The sequence below is a fragment of the Panicum virgatum genome, chromosome 1N (assembly GCF_016808335.1).
Source record: "Panicum virgatum strain AP13 chromosome 1N, P.virgatum_v5, whole genome shotgun sequence".
Classification (NCBI taxonomy): domain Eukaryota; kingdom Viridiplantae; phylum Streptophyta; class Magnoliopsida; order Poales; family Poaceae; genus Panicum; species Panicum virgatum.
The window spans coordinates 9449115-9473345 of record NC_053145.1 but is presented as its reverse complement, the minus strand read 5'-3'; the positions used below and the strand labels follow the sequence as shown (position 1 = coordinate 9473345).

General features: G+C 41.7%; 2 protein-coding genes across 3 annotated transcripts; one reads left to right on the top strand and one right to left on the bottom strand.

Moving 5' to 3' along the window:
* Positions 1 to 305: 305 nt before the first annotated feature.
* Positions 306 to 10274, top strand: LOC120655068 (coatomer subunit beta'-2-like). Of its 2 annotated transcripts, none has more exons than XR_005667289.1 (26): positions 306 to 523; positions 785 to 805; positions 922 to 983; positions 1082 to 1136; positions 1723 to 1759; positions 1836 to 2161; positions 2280 to 2411; positions 2485 to 2633; positions 3797 to 3865; positions 4196 to 4346; positions 4431 to 4496; positions 4995 to 5183; positions 5593 to 5733; positions 5829 to 5903; positions 6091 to 6267; positions 6368 to 6459; positions 6541 to 6657; positions 6737 to 6851; positions 6930 to 7001; positions 7294 to 7490; positions 7574 to 7667; positions 8095 to 8201; positions 8402 to 8534; positions 9002 to 9215; positions 9700 to 9764; positions 9844 to 10274. XR_005667289.1 is itself a non-coding variant. In XM_039932793.1 (26 exons), exons 1-25 carry the CDS (start codon positions 521 to 523, stop codon positions 9717 to 9719), a joined length of 2766 nt encoding a protein of 921 aa, XP_039788727.1. In that variant the 5' UTR covers positions 306 to 520; the 3' UTR covers positions 9720 to 9764; positions 9844 to 10274. The 2 variants fall into 2 exon arrangements, 1 of the variants encoding a protein (XP_039788727.1); XM_039932793.1 differs by having other exon boundaries at positions 9002 to 9167.
* A 4160-nt stretch (positions 10275 to 14434) lies between these two features.
* Positions 14435 to 22639, bottom strand: LOC120655067 (probable ADP-ribosylation factor GTPase-activating protein AGD14). The gene is made up of 14 exons (XM_039932792.1): positions 22366 to 22639; positions 22124 to 22252; positions 18672 to 18733; positions 18400 to 18487; positions 18256 to 18317; positions 18074 to 18167; positions 17419 to 17970; positions 16827 to 17282; positions 16569 to 16739; positions 15841 to 15945; positions 15578 to 15757; positions 15348 to 15468; positions 15205 to 15271; positions 14435 to 15014 (listed from the first exon to the last, which is right to left on the bottom strand). The coding sequence occupies exons 2-14, from the start codon at positions 22220 to 22222 to the stop codon at positions 14897 to 14899; spliced, it is 2175 nt and encodes a 724-aa protein (XP_039788726.1). The 5' UTR covers positions 22223 to 22252; positions 22366 to 22639; the 3' UTR covers positions 14435 to 14896.
* Between the last annotated feature and the right edge of the window lie 1592 nt (positions 22640 to 24231).

The window sequence follows — 24231 nt, the reverse complement described above, 5'->3', positions numbered from 1 at the left end:
ATACTTCGGTACATTATTGAGATCAAATCGATATTGATGGGTCGATTCAAAGACATTTTAGGCATGTTTAAAAATCTCAAAATATTTGAACCACACAAAGTTAGCATTAGTTGCTCTTGAGCTTTGCAATTACAGGGCAGCCCTGCTTTGCTTAACCACTACGTCAGCAGCAGTACAAGTCAACATCCCACGATCCAAAAAGGCCAACCGGAAAAACACACGGCCTTCAGATCCAATCCACGCTACGAACCTCGGAGACCCGTTAACCCGCCACCTCCCTCCACTCCCCTCTCCGCCTCGTCGCCCCACGCAGGCCCGCATTCGCAAATCTCCCCACCTCTCCCCGCGCGGCGCCTGCACCTCCCGGTCCGGCGGCGAGAGGCCACAGCCCGCGCGGCCACGCTCCCCACCTAGCCCCCCGCTCCTCAAACCCTAGAAGCACCGCCTCCACGGCTGCGCCTCCGCACGCCGCCCTCGTCGCCTCGCCGCTACTCCCGCCGTAGCCGTCGCGGGCTCCACCATGGTACGTGCACGTGCCTCTCTCTCCTCTTCCTTCTCACCCTCGTCCAGCTCCCACCTCGCTGCTCCGCCGCACCGAGCGCGAGATCGTGCCGGTTGGGCCGCTCGTGCCGGCGTGGCGGCTCGCGGGGCAGCGAGATCCGCGGCGGGGCTGGCCGAAATCTGTGTGGATCTGGCGGTTTCCGTCGTTGTGTGCTGACGTGATTGCCTTTTTTTCTCTGCCTTTGGTGGTGGTGTTGGGCGGGTGGTGGGCGTGGTGCGGCAGCCGCTCCGGTTGGATATCAAGGTAATCGCGGCGCCTCTTACTTGGATCCGTCGCTTTTCTGCTTCGCGGTTTCTGTCGGTAATTTTTTTCTGGGTCGTTTCGCTGATGGTGGTTGCCCGTTTGGTTGGTTGGATCAGAGGAAGCTTGCGCAGCGGTCGGAGAGGGTCAAGTCCGTGGATCTGCATCCGACAGAGCCATGGTGAGTGTCTGGTTACCTATGCAGAAATGCTGTGTGAATTGCGAGTCCTTCGATCAAACCCCAGCTAATCACATTATTGTTTATGTGGTGTAATGCAGGATTTTGTCAAGTCTGTACTCGGGGAGTGTTTGCATCTGGAACTACCAGACGCAGGTAGGTGTCTGTTCATGCTTCACTGTAGCTTATGTCTTGGATTTTCTACTAAATTGGGTTGTTGGATAACTGTTTTATGCTATGATGACTATCGCTATCCATCACTTGTATATTGCATTTGCTATAGAGATCAAGACACATGGTCATTTAGGGTGTATGCAATATAGAACTTTGCGATACATTAGCAATAAATAGGAATGGATGGATTACTGATTACATAAAACCCATAGAGGAAGGATTTAATGGTGTCTGCAAAAGGAAAGTGTAATGGACTTCAAAGACAAAAGTAGCAAGACCTGCCTGACGGTTGCTGAGGTGGATGGGTGTTCATTGCATAAGACGAGCTTATAACTAACTTGTAAAGGGTCCACAGACCACGGATAGTAAAAAAGAAAAAAAGGCAAACACAAGAATAGACACCAATGTTGGAATAAAGAAAAGAGAAGCATACACCTTGTAGATCTATTATTTGGAACAGAAAGGCAAAAGTGAAATGCAAGTACTTTTTAAAATTTAGAAATATTACATGGTAGGTCTGTTATTAAGCTTGACTTGAAATGATGGATCTGTATTAATTTATCCCCAGACAATGGTGAAATCATTTGAAGTCACGGATTTACCAGGTATGCTTGCCTAACTTTCTGCTTGCTTCTCTTCACTTATATTCGCATCATGCTAATATTTCCATGCCAATTTCAGTTCGTTCGGCCAAATTTATTTCACGAAAGCAATGGGTAGTTGCTGGTGCCGATGATATGTTCATCCGTGTGTACAATTACAATACAATGGATAAGGTCAAGGTTTTCGAAGCTCATACTGACTACATTAGGTGTGTGGCTGTTCATCCTACCCAGCCTTTTGTCCTGTCGTCTTCTGATGACATGCTGATTAAGCTATGGGATTGGGATAAAGGCTGGGTGTGCACTCAAATTTTTGAGGGGCATTCTCACTATGTGATGCAAGTCACATTTAACCCAAAAGATACCAACACTTTTGCTAGTGCCTCCCTTGATCGCACAATAAAGGTTTGCTTATCTCCCCTTCATAACTTCTTGTTGGTCAAAATCTGTGTATTATATTATTTGTTGACATCATCTTTTTCTTAGCTTGACCATGATATCCAATATACTTCTTTTATTTCAGATATGGAGCCTTGGTTCTCCTGACCCTAACTTTACACTAGATGGCCATTCAAAAGGTGTGAACTGTGTTGATTACTTCACTGGTGGTGATCGACCTTACCTAATTACCGGCTCTGATGATCAGACTGCAAAGGTTTGTTATATGCACTGAATTGTACTCCTGTAAGCGTATAAGTACATTGTAATGACATTATTGGTCAAATCAGGTTTGGGATTACCAAACAAAGAGCTGTGTTCAAACACTTGAAGGACATGCACATAATGTCTCTGCTGTATGTTTCCATCCGGAGCTACCTATAATAATTACTGGCTCAGAGGACGGGACAGTTCGAATGTGGCACTCTACTACCTACAGGTATTGCTTCTCATCTAGTTAGTGGTATTGCTTCTCATCTAGTTAGTGCTGCTGACATGCATGTCACTTGCCCTTAAATGCAAGTATGCTGTCATTTTGTGGCGAAATCTGGCAGCCGCTAAAGTTTGTTGGCAGTTTCTATGATAGAACTTTATCATGTTGTTTAATTCGAGGTTTTACCTGTTTGGGACAAAAGGAATTGAAATTTGTTATTTTCATCTGAGGTTTAAACTTGTAACATACTGACATCACATCACTAGGTTTTAGAGTGTTAGAGCTTAATTCTTTATTTGTTGATTACAATTGCAGCAGATTTTCTTAATCAGATGGGATAAGAATGGTTTTACAATACTAATGTTCTCATATATTATAATGTGCTTGGATTGATGACAATACTAGCAGTCCAGCAGGGTAGGAGAAAAACTTCTGATGTTTAATCTTTCGTGTTTGGCTCTATGTAGCCACATCACGTGCTGACCTGACAAGTTGTGATTCTGTGGTGTACCTTTGATTATCACAGCCTTATATGCTTTAATGACAGTGACAGGGTTACACTTGCACCTGTTAGTTTTCTATTACAACTTAGTCCTTCTCTACCAGTTCAAATGGGATACGTACAGAAAAAACACCACAACTATAACTAGGAGGAGAATCAGAGAGATGCATGATATTAGCCCTGTCTTGATTGGTATCAGAGTTTATTGTAGTGGTTGAGCTTTAAACCATCAATGCATTTATGGCTAGAATAGTTTAAGACCATAAACTGTTGAAGCAATTACCAATTAGCCCCTCTAACAAAAAAGTGTTGAGAAAAAGAGATTTCTTGGAGCTGTGCTTTCTCCTGCAATGTTGAGTTGACAAAAGGAATTCTTGGACTCACTATTTTATGTAGAACTGGTGTGATTATAAAATCCCTTGAATTTTGAGTTCCTCATATTGAATTATGGCACTACAATTTGACGTCAAAACTCAAGAATATATGGAAACAGCTGCTTTCTGCTTATGATTTAGATGAATAGTACTGTCATAAATCAGCTGCCATATTCATTATTTCTAGGTGGAATTGAATCGCAAACGCAATCATGTTCTATGTTTTGTCATGCATTTACACCTTTATTTTCTTATAGAACAAGGGAATAACAATTTGCTTGATACTCTTACAGGCTTGAGAACACTCTTAACTATGGCCTTGAACGAGTTTGGGCTTTAGGATACATGAAGGGGTCAAGAAGGTAGTCTCCCTCCCTCCTTGTGAAGTGTCATGATGAGTGATGACACTGAGCATCATGTCTTATATTCTACTATCAAAGCTCCACTCAAATCCACAGCCCAATCATGCTGCATACATTGTATTTTTCACATTTCCTCAACTATCTGCTGGAAATAAGTATTTGGCATACTTTTTTTCCAGTATCCTGTACTCATACATTGTGACAGTAAAATTGCTTGTCTGCCTAACTTTGTGTTTGAGAATTTGTTCTCAATGAAACATGTTATGAGCCTTTTGTTAAATTGTTTTTTCCTGCATAAGCTAATGATATGGAGTGCCTTAATTTGTGTAGGGTTGTGATTGGATATGATGAAGGGACAATAATGATAAAAATTGGCCGTGAAGTTCCTGTTGCTAGCATGGACAGCAGTGGAAAAATCATATGGGCAAAGCATAATGAAATTCAAACTGTTAATATCAAGAGTGTTGGTGTAGACAATGAGGTTGGCTAATCATGCTATTGTGCTGTGAAGTTCTTAGGTTCATTACAGGCTTTCTCTATGGTCCTTAGCTGTTTCATTTTTCAGATCGCAGATGGCGATAGATTACCATTGGCCGTGAAGGAGTTGGGAAGCTGCGACCTGTACCCACAAGTATATTTACTTCTGATAGAATGAACACATACTTCAATTGTTATATCATTCATCAGGAGTCTAGTAGATGCTTGAAAATTAATTCTAATTTTCTTTCCAATGCTCAAACAACGTAGACATGGTAATGCATCATATTAACACATCAATGTTTTGGTAATACATCATTTCATCATGCATCCAAAATTTTTATGCTTAGAAATTATACATCCAAATATATGTTTACACTTCCCATGTGTATATTTTACATGTGTGAAGATTATGTTACCTGCACTTGTTTCAGTATAATTACGTTAAGCTCATAGGCGAAAATGGAATGCATGTGGTTCATGTTTAGATAGGTCATTTGGGAAACTGATGGGTAACAGCAGATTCTTTTGAATAACGCTAAATGTTTGAACTACCAGGAATTTGTTTTCTTTTTGGAACTTGTTCTGTGGTCATGCATGTCGTTTTTTATCTTGCTTACATTGGAGTTACTAATACTGATATTTGTTTCAGACATTAAGGCACAATCCGAATGGGAGATTTGTTGTTGTATGTGGAGATGGAGAATACATCATATACACAGCATTAGCATGGAGAAACAGATCTTTTGGGTCTGCACTTGAATTTGTTTGGTCAACTGATGGAGAATATGCAGTCAGAGAAAGCACCTCTAGGATAAAGATATACAGTAAAAATTTCCAGGTTTTTCTCAATATAACTTGTCTCACTTTTCCCTGCTACTGTTTTGTTTAGTTATGTCTATACCACCATAGGTCTATCTCTGACAAATAGCCATTGAATACCTATTTCTTGTATCATATTTAACTTCCCTTTTATAATTGTGGGGTTCACTGGTGAATCATACCATGAAAGATAATCTTGAAATGTTTTCCCAAATGGCCCACATATTCGATCTGTGGCCTAGTATTTGCTACAATGACTGAAGTGATGTGCAATGTAAAGTATTTAAGATTAAGATGTATTTTATTGTATTGCTTCAGATCAAGTTGTTCAGTTAGCATTTAGTAAAGAGCATACTATGCTCTGTGCATCATTCTCTTTTGCTATGGGATCCTGAAACATAGTCTATAACTTGAGCTGGCCATTTCAGGAGAAGAAAAGTATAAGGCCATCATTTTCCGCAGAACGTATATTTGGTGGAGTGTTACTAGCTATGTGTACAAATGACTTTATTTGCTTCTATGATTGGGCGGAATGCAGGTTAATACGTCGAATTGATGTCAATGTGAAGGTGACTCAGTTTGCTGCTTTATGGATTCAAACCTGTTTTTACATGCATGCCATTTAGAATGTTATACCATTGAAAATATCTGTTCTTTGTTGTAGAATCTTTACTGGGCCGACAGTGGTGACTTAGTAACAATTGCAAGCGACTCATCATTCTACATATTGAAGTATAATGTGAGTTCTGTTATAACTTAATTGCCTACAATCAGTTGTCTTTCCTGTTATGTTCACAGCTTATGTACTTTTTTAAAATATCAGATCTATTAGTATTTGACAGGAACTTTTACATTTGGATTTACAAAACAATTGTTTTTTTGTTAAATTAAATGCACTAATACAGAAGTAATATTTTGGCTTCTAGAGGGATGTAGTTTCATCTCATTTGGATGGAGGAGGTTCAGTTGGTGAGGAAGGTGTGGAAGATGCCTTTGAGCTGCTTCATGAGATCAATGAACGTGTTCGGACTGGGCTATGGGTTGGCGATTGTTTCATCTACAATAATTCTTCATGGCGGCTTAATTACTGTGTAGGAGGAGAGGTGAGTGTTTTCATCACATAAAAAGGCATTCTTATAGCTTTCCATTTAGATCATTTATTGTTAGAGTTATATCATGTCATAACCATTTCATGTGTTACAGGTCACAACCTTGTTTCACTTGGATCGGCCAATGTATTTATTAGGATATCTTGCAAACCAAAGCCGAGTCTATCTTATCGATAAGCAATTTAAGTGAGTTCATCTTCGTTGCTCTAATATTCTCTTGCAGTTTCCATTCACATTTTCTGTGGCTAACATATTTTTTAATTGCAGTGTTGTGGGGTATACTTTACTCCTTAGTTTGATTGAGTATAAAACACTTGTAATGCGTGGGGATTTTGATCGTGCAAATGATGTTTTATCATCTATACCAAAGGAGCAATATGACAGGTGTCCAATGTTTAACTAACTGTTAAACTCAGCAATTTGGGTTTAACATATAAACATAACCTTATGCGGTTTTTTCCAGTGTGGCACGTTTCTTGGAATCACGGGGAATGTTGGAGGAGGCCCTTGAGATAGCAACAGACACTAATTACAGATTTGACCTGGCTGTGCAGCTTGGTCGACTTGAAATTGCAAAGGCATAGTTGTTTTCTTTAGTTTTCCAAATTTTTGAGAAAGTATTATTTTCCATTTTTCTCATAATAGTTGCTTTGCAGGCGATTGCTACTGAGGTGCAGAGTGAGTCCAAATGGAAGCAGCTAGGGGAGTTAGCTATGTCAACTGGAAAGGTACAGCGACTTTGTATCATTATCTCGCATGTGCAAACTATGCTGTCCTTATAAAGTATGGTTTTCTGCCATAACATTGAGTTTCTTAATGTATGAGTTCATAACTACTCGAAGGACAAATTTAATCAGATAATATGAAGACGTTTATAAGACAATGAGGTGCTGAGCTTATTGCTCTATCCTTATTAGGTTGAACCAATCGGGTTCTTTGTGAAGATAATATTTATAGGACGCAACCATGCAGATCTTTAACTTTTGCATATTGTCTAACATGTCATACAACTTTCTGCAGCTTGATATGGCAGAGGAATGTCTTCTATATGCTATGGACCTTAGTGGTTTGTTACTTTTATATTCATCCCTTGGGGATGCTGATGGTATTACAAAGTTGGCATCTGTAGCTAAAGAACAAGGAAAGAACAATGTTTCTTTCCTTTGTTTCTTCATGCTAGGAAAGTTGGAAGAATGCCTTCAACTGTTAATAGAAAGGTAGAGGCAGCGGGCAAGACTGTCCTGTTTAATACAATGCTTAACCCTTGTTTTATATTGATCATTTACCATCCCTTATACAGCAATCGTATTCCGGAAGCGGCATTGATGGCAAGATCTTATCTTCCTAGCAAAGTCCCTGAGATCGTAGCATTGTGGAAAAAGGACCTCCAAAAGGTCTTCTGTCTACAAATCTCGTTTGATTCCTTATACTCACTTTTATGCTAAATATTTCACATCTTCATTATGTTAACTTTATCTTTGCATGTATATCTCCTTATTATAAACTGACACTTTGCCTTAAGTTACACATACTTTGCCTTAAGTTACACATTCAAGTTTGTTTTTTAGCATAACCATGGTACAGTCCACTTTGGTGTTTATTCTTAATTCACTTATAAGGATGTTTCAAATTCGACAAACACAATGTACCAGATAATATCAATAGAGTACATTAAATTCAGGATGGTTGTGTATTATGCCAAAAAAAAAAGCCAAAATCATGAGGTCTTGATATTTACCTCACTGTTATTTACCTCACTGTCTTCCAAATTGCAGGAGCTTACAAACTGTGCACTTTTTTTTTGTTCCATTTGCTTTCTAGGTAAACCCAAAAGCAGCAGAGTCGCTGGCTGATCCTAACGAGTACCCAAACTTATTTGATGACTGGCAGATTGCTCTCAATGTAGAAGCTACTGTTGCCCCCAAAAGGTTTTATTTTCTATCTTCGTATTGCTCTATCCTTTTGTAAAATTGCCCCTGGTTACCTCTTCCATGTATCGGATGAGGGCATAGATTTTGCTTTAATTGGGATCATTTGATAAAAATCAGAAATGATGTCAATACTTCTGTTTTCCCAAACTATCATTTTTACTGATGGTCACACACACACACAAAAAATGTTTGAATAGGGGTATCTATCCGCCGGCAGAGGAGTACATGAATCATGCCGAAAGGTCAAGTGAGAGTTTAGTAGAAGCTTTCAAAAATATGCATGTACATGAAGACGCGCTGCCAAACGATAATGAAGATGCTGTTGATGAGGTACTACCATGAGCAGGCATTCAAAAGTTTTTCATGCAGTTATTCACTGCTTGATTCAACTATTATTCCCTAGCTGTAAGGTTGGATGGTTTTGTGATGTTTGCGTCTTTTTTTTTAATGTCTATTTGATCTGCTGGGTAACCTGCCAAATGCTGTTGATGCTGAACTAGTTCGATATTGACACGTGCATGCAAGTTTTATTTAAATTTGCTTGTTTTGGAACCTGTGGTTAGTTTCACATCGTTGCTTACTAGTGGGACACACTTCATGTTTTCTCCAAGCTTACAAGCATAAGACTCCCTTGTGTTGAGTTCAGTATCAGTTAGTTGATGTACTTCTAAAGTTCGTTTCAGCTGTTACTATTTTTCATTCTTTCAGTATTTTTGTTATTTTCACTGCAACTACTTCATTGCTACTCTTTGTTTACTATTTTTGCAAAACTGAGAAATCAGATCTTTATTCAACAGGTAGTTGAGGATGGTGGAGTAGAAGAGAGTCAAGAAGATGCTGTTGAGGTTGATGCCGAGGATGAGGGAGTAGAAGAGAGTCAAGATGATGCTGTTGAGGTTGAGGCTGAGGGTTCAACTGATGGTGCTGTCCTTGTGAATGGAAATAGTAGTGAGGAACAGTGGGGTACGAAAAATGAAGAATCATCAGCATAAAAGCTGTAGTTGAGCAAGTGTACAGTCCTAAATACCTTAATTTTTCCTGGTCTTCCCTCCCAGTGCCCCAGTGATCTTAGGAAACACCTCCTGGATGATCTGTTCTGGATATCCTTCATTTTCCCTTATCCTTAGCAGTATGGCAGTTCAGGGAGAGTTTTAATCTAGCTAAAACTCCATTAATTTTTTTTACGGGTTTGGTCAAACTTTTTAAAAAACGTGTCTGTCTTCCCTTAGGGTGTTATACTTAAATGCTCCAGTTTCTGTAAGTAGTGCCTGCTTTCTTGGTGCCTTTTGCCTGATTGATTATGTGCAACATTATACACATGTATAGTAAATGAACTAAGCTTTGATAGGCAAACTACACTAAGAATTATTTCTTTTCAACCAGAGTGGTAGAAATGGTGTTAATTTGTTGTTCTCTCATTGTTGTCAGTATTTTTGTTTACTAACAGTACACATTGATAAAAAAAAAGTTCCTAATGGCTGTCTTCTCATTGCAGTGCTGACACCTGAGCAATAGTGGATCCATGGACAGCAACTTTGCTTCAGTGATTTTGTTGTAAAGGTGAAATATATTCCAAGTATATAGTGATTCATTTAGCACAGAACCCTCGAGTTATTAATTCTATAATTTTCGGCTGTAGGTTGCTGACTGTTGCCCAGATTTCGTGAAAGCCATTTTTCTGAAGCACTGGACACGCCCTAGGATTGGCTTGTCCCTTACGAAGTTGGACCACAATTAATCAGCACTCCATCGTGCCTGATAGGAAATTTTGTGCATCCTTTTTTACATATAGATCAGATCTGTAGGTTTTTCAGATATTTTATAGCGTACCATCTGAGATACTCTGTTTGACCGAGATATGATGAGCGGCAACCGGAGGCGTGATATGGCGTGATATTTTACAAGGTACATAGGGTACTAGCATGTCAAATTCAGGATGTTTTACTTGTGATGTATATTGGACTTGAGAGTTGTGTATCATTATGTTTTACCTTCGGAATTGTAGTGAATAAGTTCACAGCTGGTGGTTTTATGGTAACCTGTGTTTATAATTTTGATTTGGCTGAACAATTGTTAGTGAAAAGTCATCTCCCGGGTGGTTTGATTTGGATGGTACGATGTGGTGCAAGGCCAGGCTGCAATTTTGGTGCTGTACTTATAAACAATATATTTTCCATTTAAACCCCAAACTTGCAAGTCGTCTGTGTAGGGATTTCCTTGAAATAAAGATCCTAATAATACAAACAGAATTTGAAATTTTCTCACGGAAATTCCACAAAAGAAATCCTTAAACAAGGTTCTTGAAATGATCTTCCCAACACAGTAGGCAAAATAACATTCTTCAATCAGAAGAAACTTATACACTTTTCGGAGCTTACCTTGTTGATTGGACCACATTAGCGTGCGACCGTCAATTAGCTTTCTCCTTGTTGATTCATGTGGTGTTCTTTGCATCGCGTTGAGACCAAGGGTAAGTAAATCCAACGCCAACGCTCTGCCTCAGGCCCGTACCTAAGTTTCGGAGGCCCTAATGCGAAATATAAAATGAGATCCTTATATGTAGAAAATATAAATAATCAAAATGTATTTAGATAACTTCACCATGTAGTGGTATCATGTAAAAGGTGTAAAAAGCAAATGTTTCTTTCCGATATCTTTTTATCTTACATGAGAAAGCATCATTCATCTAATATTCTTTAATCTTCTCCAAAATATCACTTGCGCTTTTCATTACCGCATTCATATTTTCTACTTGTAGAAGACATGACAAATTGATAGGCCTCCCTGTTTCATGAATTATAAACAGAATAAAACTAATTGACAACACAATCATGGAGCAATGATAGAGCCTAACTATATTCATATTTCTTCTGTAAGCATCAGTCAACTAGCAGTATTTTTCTATCACAACAAATCAGCAACAACCACCAACCACCAGCCAGCCAGTAGTATTTTTTTCTCAAAACAAATTAGCACCAGCCACCAGCCACAGCCAGCCGATGAGAGTGAAATTGATGTTTACTGCTAGATGCTAGCCAAGCCAATTATGGAGCAACTCACCTAGACACCCACGTACCTGCACTTGCACTAGCATCCGGCATCCCTTGACCCTAGTTTCTTCTCCCTGACAGCGTAGAGACGCGCATGCTGCTCCCTGGTCCCTGCGATATTGCGACGTTCACTCTGTTCGCTTGGCTTGTCAGCCAACCAGCCAGCAGTACTGTTTTATCATACTAAATTAACACCAGCCACCAGCTACCAGACAGTCAGCAGTACAGTTCTCTCATAACAAATCAGCACCAGCCACCAATTGTCGATTGGACTTCAATTTTTCTCGAGAGAAACACAAGCGTACGGGCCGAATGGACTACATATCGATTTGGAAAGGAAAAGTTCTATTTACCTCCCTAGACTATGGGCCGAATTTATATTTCCACCCTGGACTCGAAAACCAGGTATTATGGCTCCTTAGACTGGCGATACCAGAAAAATGTCCTCCTTGAGTGGTTTTTTTCTTAGTGGTTTTCCTCCTTTTCTTTTATGTTTATTTTGGATAAATATTTGAAAATTTATAGTGAATCACAAAAACATCATAAAATGGAAAATCCAATTTTGTTGGACTCCGCATGAGTAGATCTATGCGATGAACATATGATATGATATAATTTAATAATTTTTTTGTTGTACTTTTAGATATATACTTTATGTAATTAATTCATATCTACATTTTCTGTGATTCAATTATGGTGAATATTTATGGCAGTCTAATCATTATATGTCTGAGCTGTAGTAAAGATTTCATGCTTATTAGATTATGTATGGCTAAGTAAAAGTTTTATGCTCATTGTATTATGTATGCCAGAGTTATAGATTCAGGAGCTTAATTCCAAGCTATATCAGACTCTTGAGTTGCTCAAGCATACATGATCCAATGAGCATAAAATTTTTACTACAGCTCAAGAATATAATTATTATACCATCATAGAAATTTCACCATGATTGGACCGCAGAAAATGTAAATATGAATTACTTATAGAAAAGTATACATATAAAATTTAAAACTATTTTTTAGTAAATTACATATGTTCACCGGATAGATATAGTCATGTGGAGTCCAAGAAAATTGGACTTTCCATTTTATGATTTTTTTGTGATTTAATATAATTCTCAAAAATTTGTTCAAAATAAATATAAAAGAAAAGGAGGAAAACCCTAAGAAAAAACACTCAAGGAGGTCATTTGTATGGTATCACGAGTCCGAGGAGTAAAAATACCTGGTTTTCAAGTACATGATGATGAAAACGTAAACTCGATCCACAGTTTAGGGAGGTAAATAGGAATTTTTTCATTTGGAAATCAACAGGTAGCTCCAATCGGTTTTTGGCCATTTAGGCATATATTGGGCCTAGTGTTTGGGGGAGCCAAAAATTTTGGGGCCTGGTGCGATAGGCCCACTTGCACTGGGCCCTATATGGGCCTGCTCTGCCTGAACCTATTACATGGGCGTGAGATTTCGGTTCCCCATGATCAGTCCAGTACGTGTAGCTCTATTCAATATAGCCTCACTGTTTCATGAACTTTCTACAAAACTAATGAAATGTTGATTTTTTTTTTGAGTTTGGAGGCTCCAGTACCTTCTATTCTTTAATGTTAGTGGTTGTACTGCCCCAACTATATTAATGATGTTGATGTAACTTTCTCAACATTGCATGCTTCTGCTGCTCTACTAGTACAGTCTATGTTAGTGTTATAAAAATTTGGGTGTCCTTTGACATGCAATCGGTGTTGTTTAGTGGGGGTAGGTATACATTAAACATTAGTCAAATGGTTCTGATATGGATGTTGCAAAATGCAAATGATGTTTGGTATGTGCAAAATGCAAATGATGATTTTGGTACTGATGTTATTTAGTGGGGGCAGGTATACAGTTATTAGTTATATAAATAAAATGCAAATGATGTTGTTTAATATGTGCCAAGTGTGGATGTGGCAAAACTGAATCATAAGTTGATTGACTAAACAAATCATCTGGTTGAAGTTTAGGGGATGAATAAAAAAGAATTGCATGCATGTGGTAGGGGCATGTATAGATTAATCATTGATTTAAGTAATTCCTCTAGGGGTTAATGTGGTACTATGCATGTGGCAAAACCTTGGAATCGAAAAATCAATTGATTAAACAAAGCATCTTGTTGAAATTCAATGTGCCCTCGGCCACATCATGAAGAATGTGAGTAAGATGATCAATGATGCCATTAAACTAGTTGCTAAGGTGGGGAGCATGAGTGTGAATGTGTCTACTGTACCACCGGCCCTCCAAACTGCCGTCGATGCTACCCTCCTGAGGTTGCTGTCCAGATTGCCAACGCAACTGCTGCCAATGTTGTGGACTAAATGAGTGGTGTCTCGAGTATTTGGCAATGATGTAACAGTGTAAATGGTTGGTGTTTTAGTATTTGGGTACTGCCTTGCGTTGTGAACATGTATAGAGATTTTTCACCTGGACTAATTTTCAAATATCGAGCGGGAAATAACACCCACAATTCTGCTCCAGTTTATATTGTCCTACTTTTTATAGATTTTTCTTCTATTTTCATGCACTAAGGTGTTGGTTGCTAAAATGGTTCCAATCTCTTTGAACTCTATAAATGAGGCCAAATTTTTCAGAGCTATTGCTTTGATTTACCTATTTTCATGCATTAAGGTGTTTGATTGCTGAAATGGTTCCAATCTCTATGAACTCTATGAATGGGGCCGATTTTTCAGAGCTATTGTTTTGATTTACCTGTAATGTATATTGGACTTAAGAGCTGTGTATCATTATGTTTTATCTTTGGAATGGTAGTGAATAAGTTTACAGCTTGAATGGTAGTGAATAAGTTTGCAATTGGAGGTTTTCCGATAAACCTTGTTTATAATTTTGATTTGGCTAAACAATCATCAGTGAACAGTCATGTCCCAAGTCGTCTGACTTGGCCATTACGATGTAGTCCGACTTGGCTGCTATGATGTAGCGCAAGGCTAGGCTGAAATTGCATCAAGTTGGCCCTATATGGGCTATCAAATTTTGGTGCCGCACCTACAAGTAATATTTTTCATTTAAACTCCAAACTCGTAAGTCGTTTATGTAGTGATTTCCATGAAATAAATAAAGATCCTAATAATACAAACAGAATTTGAAATTTCCTCACAGAAATGCCACAAGAAATCCTTAAAAACGGTTCATGAAATGAATGATCTTCCCAAATGCCTACACAATAGGCAAAATAACAAAATTGATTGTACTAATCATCACAATTATACACTTGATCGAGTACACAGTCCTATATGATCCACAGTAAATTGAATATCCAACTGCACTAGAAACGGCATGCTGAGCTAATAGATCTGATATCGTCCAAGATAACAAACGAATGCAAAAATATACAAACTACGCAATACAAGCAGAATGCACCGGACACAAATATACAAGGAATGGAGCTGCATGCATCTCACGCCCTCCAAAACTGAGTTACATTCGATCATTGACCCTTGGAAACAAGTTGTACAACAGATTACGGGCAACAAAATACACAACCGGTTGTATGAAACACATTCTCTTTGAGGATGTCCATGCATGTTTGTCCCGCTGAGTGTTGCAAACCCTTGGTCTGGAGATGAAAGTACAGGTATTTCAACATTGAATAGTTCTTTTACCCAAAAGGATTGCTACCCGCAACAGAGCCGTAGGAAGGTGGGGTGCCTGGCTGGGGGTATCTGGGAGGAACTTGCTGATCAAAACCCATGTTGAATGAACCCAAACCTTGTTGCCTGTGATGTCACACGTTAGACTTCAGGGTTGAAACCAGATCAGGGTGTTTTCGGAACCTGATGTTTTGTAGTTTAAAGCAGGTTGCTTTTTAGCATAATCCAGGGATGTGACAGATAGAACAAATCAACAATTAAATGACACATTTTCATAGTCACTTTGGAAGATTTACTAAAAATAATATTTACTCACATTGCATGCATGCTATTAGGTGGTTGCTGGGGCATGCTATTTGGAACTTGCTGCATCATGAAAGGGCCTGAATTGAAGCAAAAATTAGCACAGCATGCAAATTGGTAACAAAGCAAGATTGTGATGGCTAAATATGTAATTACTTGGAGGTGCAGCCGATTGATAGAGCTGGTGAGGTTGCTGTGGGGGAACGCCAAAACTAGAGGTCCCAAGTATGGTTTGGGGAGTTGTGCCAGCTGATGCTCCTGGTGGCCCAGATAGGGGCTGCACACAATACAATTATGTTAATGGAACAAGTGATGGACATGTTAACAAAATAAGCATGCAGAATATGGAAAAAGATCCCTTTCTAAAATAGACACTTTAATCATACCATGTGAGCTTGAATTGAAGCTGGTTCATTCCCAAGATCAAAAGGATTTGAAGCTTTCACAGGTTGGGGTTGGGGTTGGGGTTGGGGTTGGGGTTGGGGATATGCATGTTGCGGATATACAGGTTGTTGATATGTGGGTTGAGGAAATGCTGCTCGAGGATATCCTTGCATTCCCTGGAACTGGCAGAGCATTCCATATGTAAGATAAAAAGTAGTACGAACTCAGGTGCATAATATACAAGACGTGAGAATGACATAGATACCACTCCAGCAGGATATTGCATGCCATATCCCATTCCGAATTGGGGAGCTCTTTGCCAACCAGGCATCATTGGAGTTGATGTTGGATATAGTGCAGCAAAGATATCCTGTGACATGTTTAGTCTGTCAAGTATGTGCAAATGACTTTGTTGAAAGGCATAGTATCAGATCCATCAGTACATCATTTATTTTCTGCAACATTCTTCAATCAGAAGAAATTTATACACTTTTCTTCAATTGACAATTAGATAATGTAATGATCTTGCAAATGAACACATGCGATAATAAAAAGAAAACACCAGTGCACCAATATGTATGGATTAGCAAGCATTTCTGGTCATTCAAAGTGCTGCTTTACAGAAACCAAAGGTTCAAAGCAATAATTATGATGATTTTTCCACCTAATCACGGCTTAAACAACTTTTTTAAAGAAAAAACTAATAACTACCTTCTTCCTGCGTAATTTGTTAGCCAACCGAGATAGTGCATTAAAACACAAAAAAAAATCCTGGCCTTACCAAGGCATGAATTGTTTTACAAAACTGCATCTCTATCAAAACATTATAAGTCCACATGATAGTTACTATAAACCTTATCAAAGTTCAAGAAGTTTGGCTTAGGACAAAACTAAAACAACCTAAATTTGGAACAGAGGACATAATACATTAAATGGTATACATGGAACCAAGAATAGCTCACCAATGCTAACAGTTAGTTGCTAATGACGTACCGCTGGAAGTTCTTTCCTGCCACTGGATTTACTGTCAGTAGAAGATGCTGCTCCTTGAATACCACTGGTTCCTTGTTGATTTGCAGTTACTTGAGATGGAAGTCCAGCTGTAGGGGCAGTAAGAGGTGATTGTTGAACTGAAGATCCTTGGTTGGACATTACTGTTGAGGCCTGAGAAAGGAATCAAGTGAAAACTATTTTTTTAGAAAAAAAGGGCTGTGTGTATACACCCTGAAGTTTTTATGCAACTATAAGTACCTGGTTGCCTGAGATTCCAAAGGGCGCATCAAACAAGTTATGTGACTGATCTACAATGGATGAATGTCCTCCGTCATTCACTTTCAGAGTGGGATCAACTGAAGCTGGAAAAGCTGACACATTACGTGCAGAGGGTGCTTCAGAGAATGACAGCTGCGCAAGTGCAGACTCAAGTGGGTTTGCACTGCTGCTTGTTTGTGGTGTTTGTTGTTGGCCAAAAGCATCAAAAGATGCCCAGTCACCACCACTCACAGGACTTTTCCCTTGTTCATGAACAGGCTGTGGTGCCATTGCATTAACAGGATGCTGTTGAGTCATAGAGGCCGGCTGTGGTGGTGCTGCAGGTGCAGGAGGTTCAGGATCTGCACTAAAATCAATTAAACTCACTGCATTTGCAACCTTCACCGGTTCTGAAATCCCCTCAGAAGAAGCAATGCTGCTGGCACTAGACATCGTCTACATTAAGAACACACAAGAGGAACAATAAGATATCTTTAATTGAATTCCAGCTTAAAAAGAACATGCACACAATAGTGAGAGAATCCAAAAGCGATTCTAAAAGAATGGAAATGTCAGGAGTGTCAAGTACAACCTTTGCCAGCGGTGGAGGATCGATTGCCCTGGTTCCATTTGGCTTTGGAGGATCAATTGGTCTGGCTACAGTTGGCTTTGGAGGATCAATCGCTCTGGCAGTTGGCTTTGGAGGATCAATTGGTCTGGCTACAATTGGTTTCGGAGGTTCAGCAGCTGTCTTCGAGGGCTCACCAACCCGAAGTTGGGGAGCATTGTCACCCAATATATCCCTCACTGGCCGTACAACAGGACTAGAACCATCTGCTTCTTTCTGAAAGTCTGGAGAGCCACTATCTGGCTTCCTTGGTTCGGAAAACCTGCGGTCCTCAAACCTTTGAACCGGAGTCGTTTTTCCAGATCTATCATCGGCACCCTCAAAGTAGCGAGGACTTTTCTTGTAGTCATTTTGGTCACAACCAGGACTACGATCTCCATAGGAATATCTGGAGTTTCTCTCATCACTCCGTCCACTATAACTCCGACGGTCAGAATAACTTCCATTTGGTGGACTTCTTGAACCACCCCAATTTCCATCAGATCTCCTATTTTCACTATACTCATCTTTGTCATCCTGAAAGATGACAATCAATCAGCAGAGTGAATTTAGAAAGCAATAAATTTGCGGGATAGGTTACAGAGGAGAAACTCTTAGAGCAGTAAGGAGACAGCATCACCTTTCCCCTAGGTGGCCTATCAGTAATTCTTTCTCCTGTGTATCTCCGTTCCACATACACATGCTTAATGAAGTTTCTCAATTTATCTGCATTACTGAGACCAAAAGAAACGTGTCATGCTTCTGAATACGAAGTAAAGCGGCTGTGTCCAAAAAGAAGGAATTACTAAAAAAGAAGATAACCTGCTGTCAGGGTATCCATTGCGTTGAGGATCCCATTCCTTGAAGAATACTTCTCTAGCACGCTACAGGTCAAGCAAAACAATGTCGTAAATAGAAGACATCAAATTTACAGAAACATAGAAAAACAGATGAGAGAGAAGCTACCTCATTTCCTCCTTCTTGAAGGGCCGTAACTTCTTGTGCGGTAAATTTGGCCATGGAAACTGATTTCACTCGATGTGTGAACTCCCGACTAGGAAAAAAACAAAGTGCTTTATTAAGAAAAGGATCAACATATATAAACTGGGGAGTGAGGACAGCAGGACTGGTGGGCCTGTTTGTTCACTCTATCAAACCAATCATGATTAAACAAAACGAAGGGGAAAGCTAGAGAGCTTGGTCATCTAAACTGAAAGAGGACTGAATGAGAATCTTACTGAGCTCCGCTGCAATTGGTACAAACGAAGGTCCAGAAATTTGTGCAGACATATTGTGGTCCCTGTTCAAATCAGCATATGTGTTCAAATAATCATTGTCCTTATTTTGAGCGGAACAGTAGGGGGATGTCCTAATAAACTAATACAATTCTAATATATAAGCAAGATGTGTGCAGAAGATCCTCCATAACCAATACACTTTTAAGTGGACAAGGTAAGCAAATCAGTGCAAAAGAGGAAAGAAGGTAGACAAGTTATCCAGCAGTTAAAATTTATTAGTTCACTTTAAAAGCAAATGGAATATAAGGATAGTAATGGCTGACATTTGCTGAGGTACAAGGTAGCAGTTCAGTCAAATGCACACACGATGTCCACTTGGCCACTAAGCATGTGTTTGGTTCGAGGACCGTGTGGGATGGGTCGGATCCATCCTTGTTTTTTTGGGTTGGAGCCAACCCATATAGTGTTTGATTGAGAAGGATGGATCTGACCTAGTTTTTTGTTTGGTTGTACAGGTTCAAAGGAAAAGGGCGGCCTGGTGCAAGTGGTAGTGCTTGCCGCCTGTGAACCGAGAGGTCACAGGTTCGAGCGGTGGCCTCTACACATTGCATGGTGTGTGGCAAAGACCTCCCGCTAATAACCTCCCCCAGACCCCGCACAGTACGGGAGCCTACGGCACTGGGTACGTCCTTTTTTGTACAGGTTCAAAGGGATGGAATGGATGCCAGTAGCACTCTGTTAGCAACAGTTATCTATGGGACCCGCTGGTCAGCTGTGGGGCCCACATGTCATTCCTGTTTTAACTTCTCTTTTTTTCTGTTGTGTCATCTTCTCCTTGCTCCCCCACCTGGCTCACCCAACCTCTGCACCGCTCCTCCCGCCTCTGCTGGTCGCCCGCCTTTGTGCCACGTCACGCCAGCCGCCGTCACACACCCCTATGCTGTGCCGTCCGCCGTTGCATGCCTTCACGCCGCTCCGTCCACCTCCTTCCAAGAAAGAAGCCAGCAGCTGCAGCTACCAGCTAGCGCCTCCCCTGCTCCCCATCCAATTTTCTCATGCTGCCATCAAACCAAGCAGCAGCTTGCTATCATCTCTCTCCATCGATCTCTTGCTCCACTGCAGGCTTCCGCTCTTCCACAAATCCAATCCACATAAGATTCGACGCCAGCAGGAGCCCCCGTGCGAACTGCCGTCGGCATGAGCCCCCATACGAGCTCCTGCACGCTGCACACTCGGCCACCGATGCGAGCCCTCCGCGCGAGCTCTAGGGAGTTCCTGCGCGTGTGGCCCAATTGCGAGCTCCTAAAGCTCCGGCGCATGCAGCTTCACAAGAGCGCGGCCAGGAGAGCGCCCAGCACATCGCACTCACGCCACGGAAGACAGCGCATTGACGACGTTCAAGTGGGTCGAACTGATTCCTTCATTTTGGGTGGACCAATCGAACCCGGATATTGAGGGAATATTCCTTAGTGGGATGAACCCAGCCCATCTAATTTGCAAACCAAACACCTCCAAAAACGGGTTCAACCCAACCCAACCCACTTGGACCCTTGAACCAAACACATGCTAAGGGAGTAGAGTAACCTCAAGCATCACCTCCCAGCATGACAGAGTTTCCGTGAGGAATAAAAAAAGAAGGAAAAGGGTAGTAGGGTAGTCCCAACTCCTCACCATGAGCATTTAGTAGGTCCTTCACAAAACGAAATGCAGTTTACAAATAGCAGATGTTTTGGGATCATTGGCTTAAATCAATGTTCGAAAAAACGTTATTAATCGTACGCCTAGGCACGCTTAATCGCGAAACGGAGAAACGGAGCCCCAGCGTTTCGTTTAGGGCATAAACGCCCAATTAAACGCTGGGTGAACAAAGGAACCCATGGATGGTGAAGGAAGCAAGAGCAGAGATGAGATTTGGATCGCAAAATGGGTTGTCGGGGGCTGTGATTCCATCTACATGGTGTCCATATTGCTCGATTTTGCCCCTCCTCAGCTTGATTTTGCCGCTGGGTCGTACGCCATGGAAGGAGCGGACAGAGCAGGGGTGGTGCCATGGAGGAGAGCGGATGGAGCAGGGGTGGTGCGCTGTGGAGGGGAGGCGGGCTGCTGCGCGCACCACCGCCGTGGATGTGGCCAGCCCGGAGAGATCCAGCCTGCAGAGGTGAGAGGAAGGAGATGCGACTGGGGGAGATGCGACTGGCGGTGGCGGCTGTCTGTGTCATGTGCTCGATTCTGCTCGTCCTTTGCTCGATTTGGTGCGAGCGGAGCAGAGAGGTAGAGCAGAGGCGGTGCGAGCGGAGCAGAGAGGGAGGAGTGGCGGGTGCAGAGGAGGCTGGCGGCCGGCGCTGGGAAGAGAGGGAGGAGCGGCGGGCGCAAAGGAGGCCGGCGGCCGGCGTGGGGAAGAGGGAGGAGCGGCGGTCGGCGCGGGGAAGAGAGGGAGGAGCGGCGGGCGGCGGGGGAAGACGGCGGCTGCTGGGAACTGGTAGGGCATCAATGGGGGTGGGGGTGGGGGTGGTAGGGTGTTTAGATGGGCTGGTGGACCGCTAGGAGCCTAGTGGGTTGTATTGGGCTGTTGAGGCATTCCTCTTCATTTCTCATTTATTCTTTCATATATATATGCATCTACATCACTTATAAATCCAAAAATTAATATATATTATGGAAAATAATAATAAATTCACAAACGATTAATCACGTTTAATCTTTGTTCAGAGGTCTAGCGCCCGCCTAGCGCCTAGCGTTTTCTTGAACCTTGGCTTAAATATTAGTTTGTTTTTTAACATCATTCATGTGCCACATAGTGCATACACTATGAAGTATGATATTAACAAAATGATCTGAGACATGACATCAACTTATAAATGAAAGTCACAAGGCCCTAAATATGGTGGAATACCAATGTTTTGTTTCCTAAACATAACACAATACAAGTACCAAATGCCTCAGGCACAACTTTTGCATTTGATTGCATTGGTCATTGCTAGCTATCCACTTCAAGGCACAAACAATACATATTTCATAATTAATAGGTTAAATTCCCGTTAGCCATTGACTCGCTGCATCCTAGTTTTAGGTCCAAAACGTCATGCAAATAAGACAGAGAATCATAACGGACGCATATCGTAAAGGCAGTGAAATAATGTTGTGTGACTACGACAATGATGAAGCTAATCCTAATCTCCTGCATCAAGGCTACATTCCATTCCATTTTAGCAGGGCTTGAATCTTAACCAACCCAATAAAACGCCACTCTCCGGTCAAAAAACGAAACCTCCCGGTATGCCGTGCGTGCACCATTCGTAGCAGCAAGCAACGAGGCATTGCGGTGGGTGCAACCGAGCCAAGCCGAGCCGAGCGAGCTCAAACAAGTAACCCCACAGCTTCTAGCTTCCCCTCTCCCAAACCCCGTCCACATTTAGCAAGCGCGCTCGAGAAATCCGGGCGAGGGGACTCACCAAGTTGTTGCAGTTGATGCAGCGCTTGTTGGCGGGCAGCTTGAGCAGGCCCCGTATGATCCGCTCGTGCCTCTCGTCCTCCTTGACCCGGCTCCCCATCGCCGCCGGATCGCCCCGCGCCTCCAAACCCTGCGAACCCACGGCCGAGCAAACAGAATCACACCCGAAAACCCACCGAAATGCCCCGAGATCCGGCCAGATCCGCCCCCCGAACCACCGCAACAAATCTACCCGCCCCTCACCTGCGTACGGGAGCGCCCTCCCTCCTCGGTGCGCGCGGCGAGCAAGCGCGAGATCCCGCGCGCGCGCGCGCGAGGCCGAGACGAGGCGACGAGGTGGTGGCTGTGGCAGCGGCGAGAGAAAGGCTCGCCTCTGTTGCTGCTACTGGGGTTGCTTCGCTGCGCGTGCTATTACCAGGGGGAGGGAAAAAAAACTTTTCCCTCGTGGCCTCGTGGGAGGAGGAAGGGGAGGAGGTGAGGTGACCGGGAGGGTGGAAGAAGCGGGGCGCGGAGGCTGCCAGTTAGCCGGTCGCCGGGGAGGCGGCTTCTAGCGGAGGGGCACGAGGGGTGGGGCCGGGGGGTTCACGGGGCCCGCATGACAGGGACAGTTGGGGTTCTGTTCTGGTGGGTGCGCGGTGAGCTGGAGGTGGGTTGTTTCGGGTTCGCGTAGTGTCCCTACAGCTAGCTGGCTAATGATACCTGGGGGAAGTGCTAAATCACCGACAGGAGGTGATTACAGGAAAGACTCGAAGTGTTTTTGCCCTTTTTAAATTGGCGGCTGGGTTGTGCGGCCATGCACATGAGTTGGACGCATGTATGGGAGAGGATGGTGGGTGGCATTTCGTTCTCGTCTTTTTACTTTTGAACCTTGCCATATTTGCTCTCAAATTATGTAGTAAAAATCATGCTTTTGGTTTTGTCTTGATAAATAATAGTTTTGTAATGCCTTTCGTTTATTACTAGATGTTATAAGGATATTAAAATATAAATTAGTGGTCAAAGTTGCAATCAAGTCGCCTAAAATGTCAATGTTTCTAGTATTTTGACCAAAGGGAGTTCTGCCGCTTCTAGAAATACTAAGATCCAATGCTGACACATACAATGACAAGAAAGAAAAGCTTCAGATGACTTGCCATGCCATGGAATGTCATATTGAGCTTGATTGGTTGGCTACCAAAATATAGGCATGCCCATTTATTTTAATAAAATGTTGGTAAATTTAGAAGGTGAGCTACTTTTTAGATTCCAACCAAACATGTGTTAAATTTTTTCGGCATGCTTATATTTTGGTATGGCAAATTTTGGTAGCCAACCAATTAGACCCTAGTAATTACATGCTCAGACCAAGTTCACATTCATCATTCAAGCACGTGCTTCTTTGTTGGTTTACTTCTGTGCTCCACGTACAAAATGACGTGGTGTCGTGATCTTGTTTCCGCCATACCTGGTGGGAAGAACTTGCTTGCATGCAGGTAAAATGATTTATAGTGGGTTTGTCTGGTTTTAAAGTTGTGTAAAAGTACTTTTCATGATGAATCTAGTATTATAACATAAATTTATCTCAAAAAAAGCATCATCTTTTTTCCACCATGGGTTTTCCACCCAATTTCATTACTAGTCGCAACGAAATTACAGATGTTCAAAATCATCATCTATGTAAACTTTATAGAACATGGTCAAAAGTTAAAAATAAGTTTGGTAAGTAAAATGGTTACAAATTAAAACGACTTCAGGTCGGTTGCAGGGAGGATGACGCACGCCCATCTGCAACTAATTAGACCCAAACGCCAGCATCTAGTAGTAGTGATAAGAAATTGTGCGATCGATGATCATTAGTTAACATATTCCATGCAGAAGATCCTCTTGTGTTTCTTTCTTGTATTCTATACTTTTTTATTTATTTACTCAGGTCCGATCCCGTTTTGTCTGGTCTCTTCAGTCTTCTCTTCATTCGAGCTATGTCAAAGAAAAAAAAGGCACGCTGTTGGTTTTCTTCGTAAAAAAAAGACTCGATGCTTCTCGCCATGTATGCCTTTCAGTTCTCCGCGTGCTTTTAGGGAAATGGTGTTGTGCCGGCGCCGAGAACTATATATGGGCATATGGGCTAGT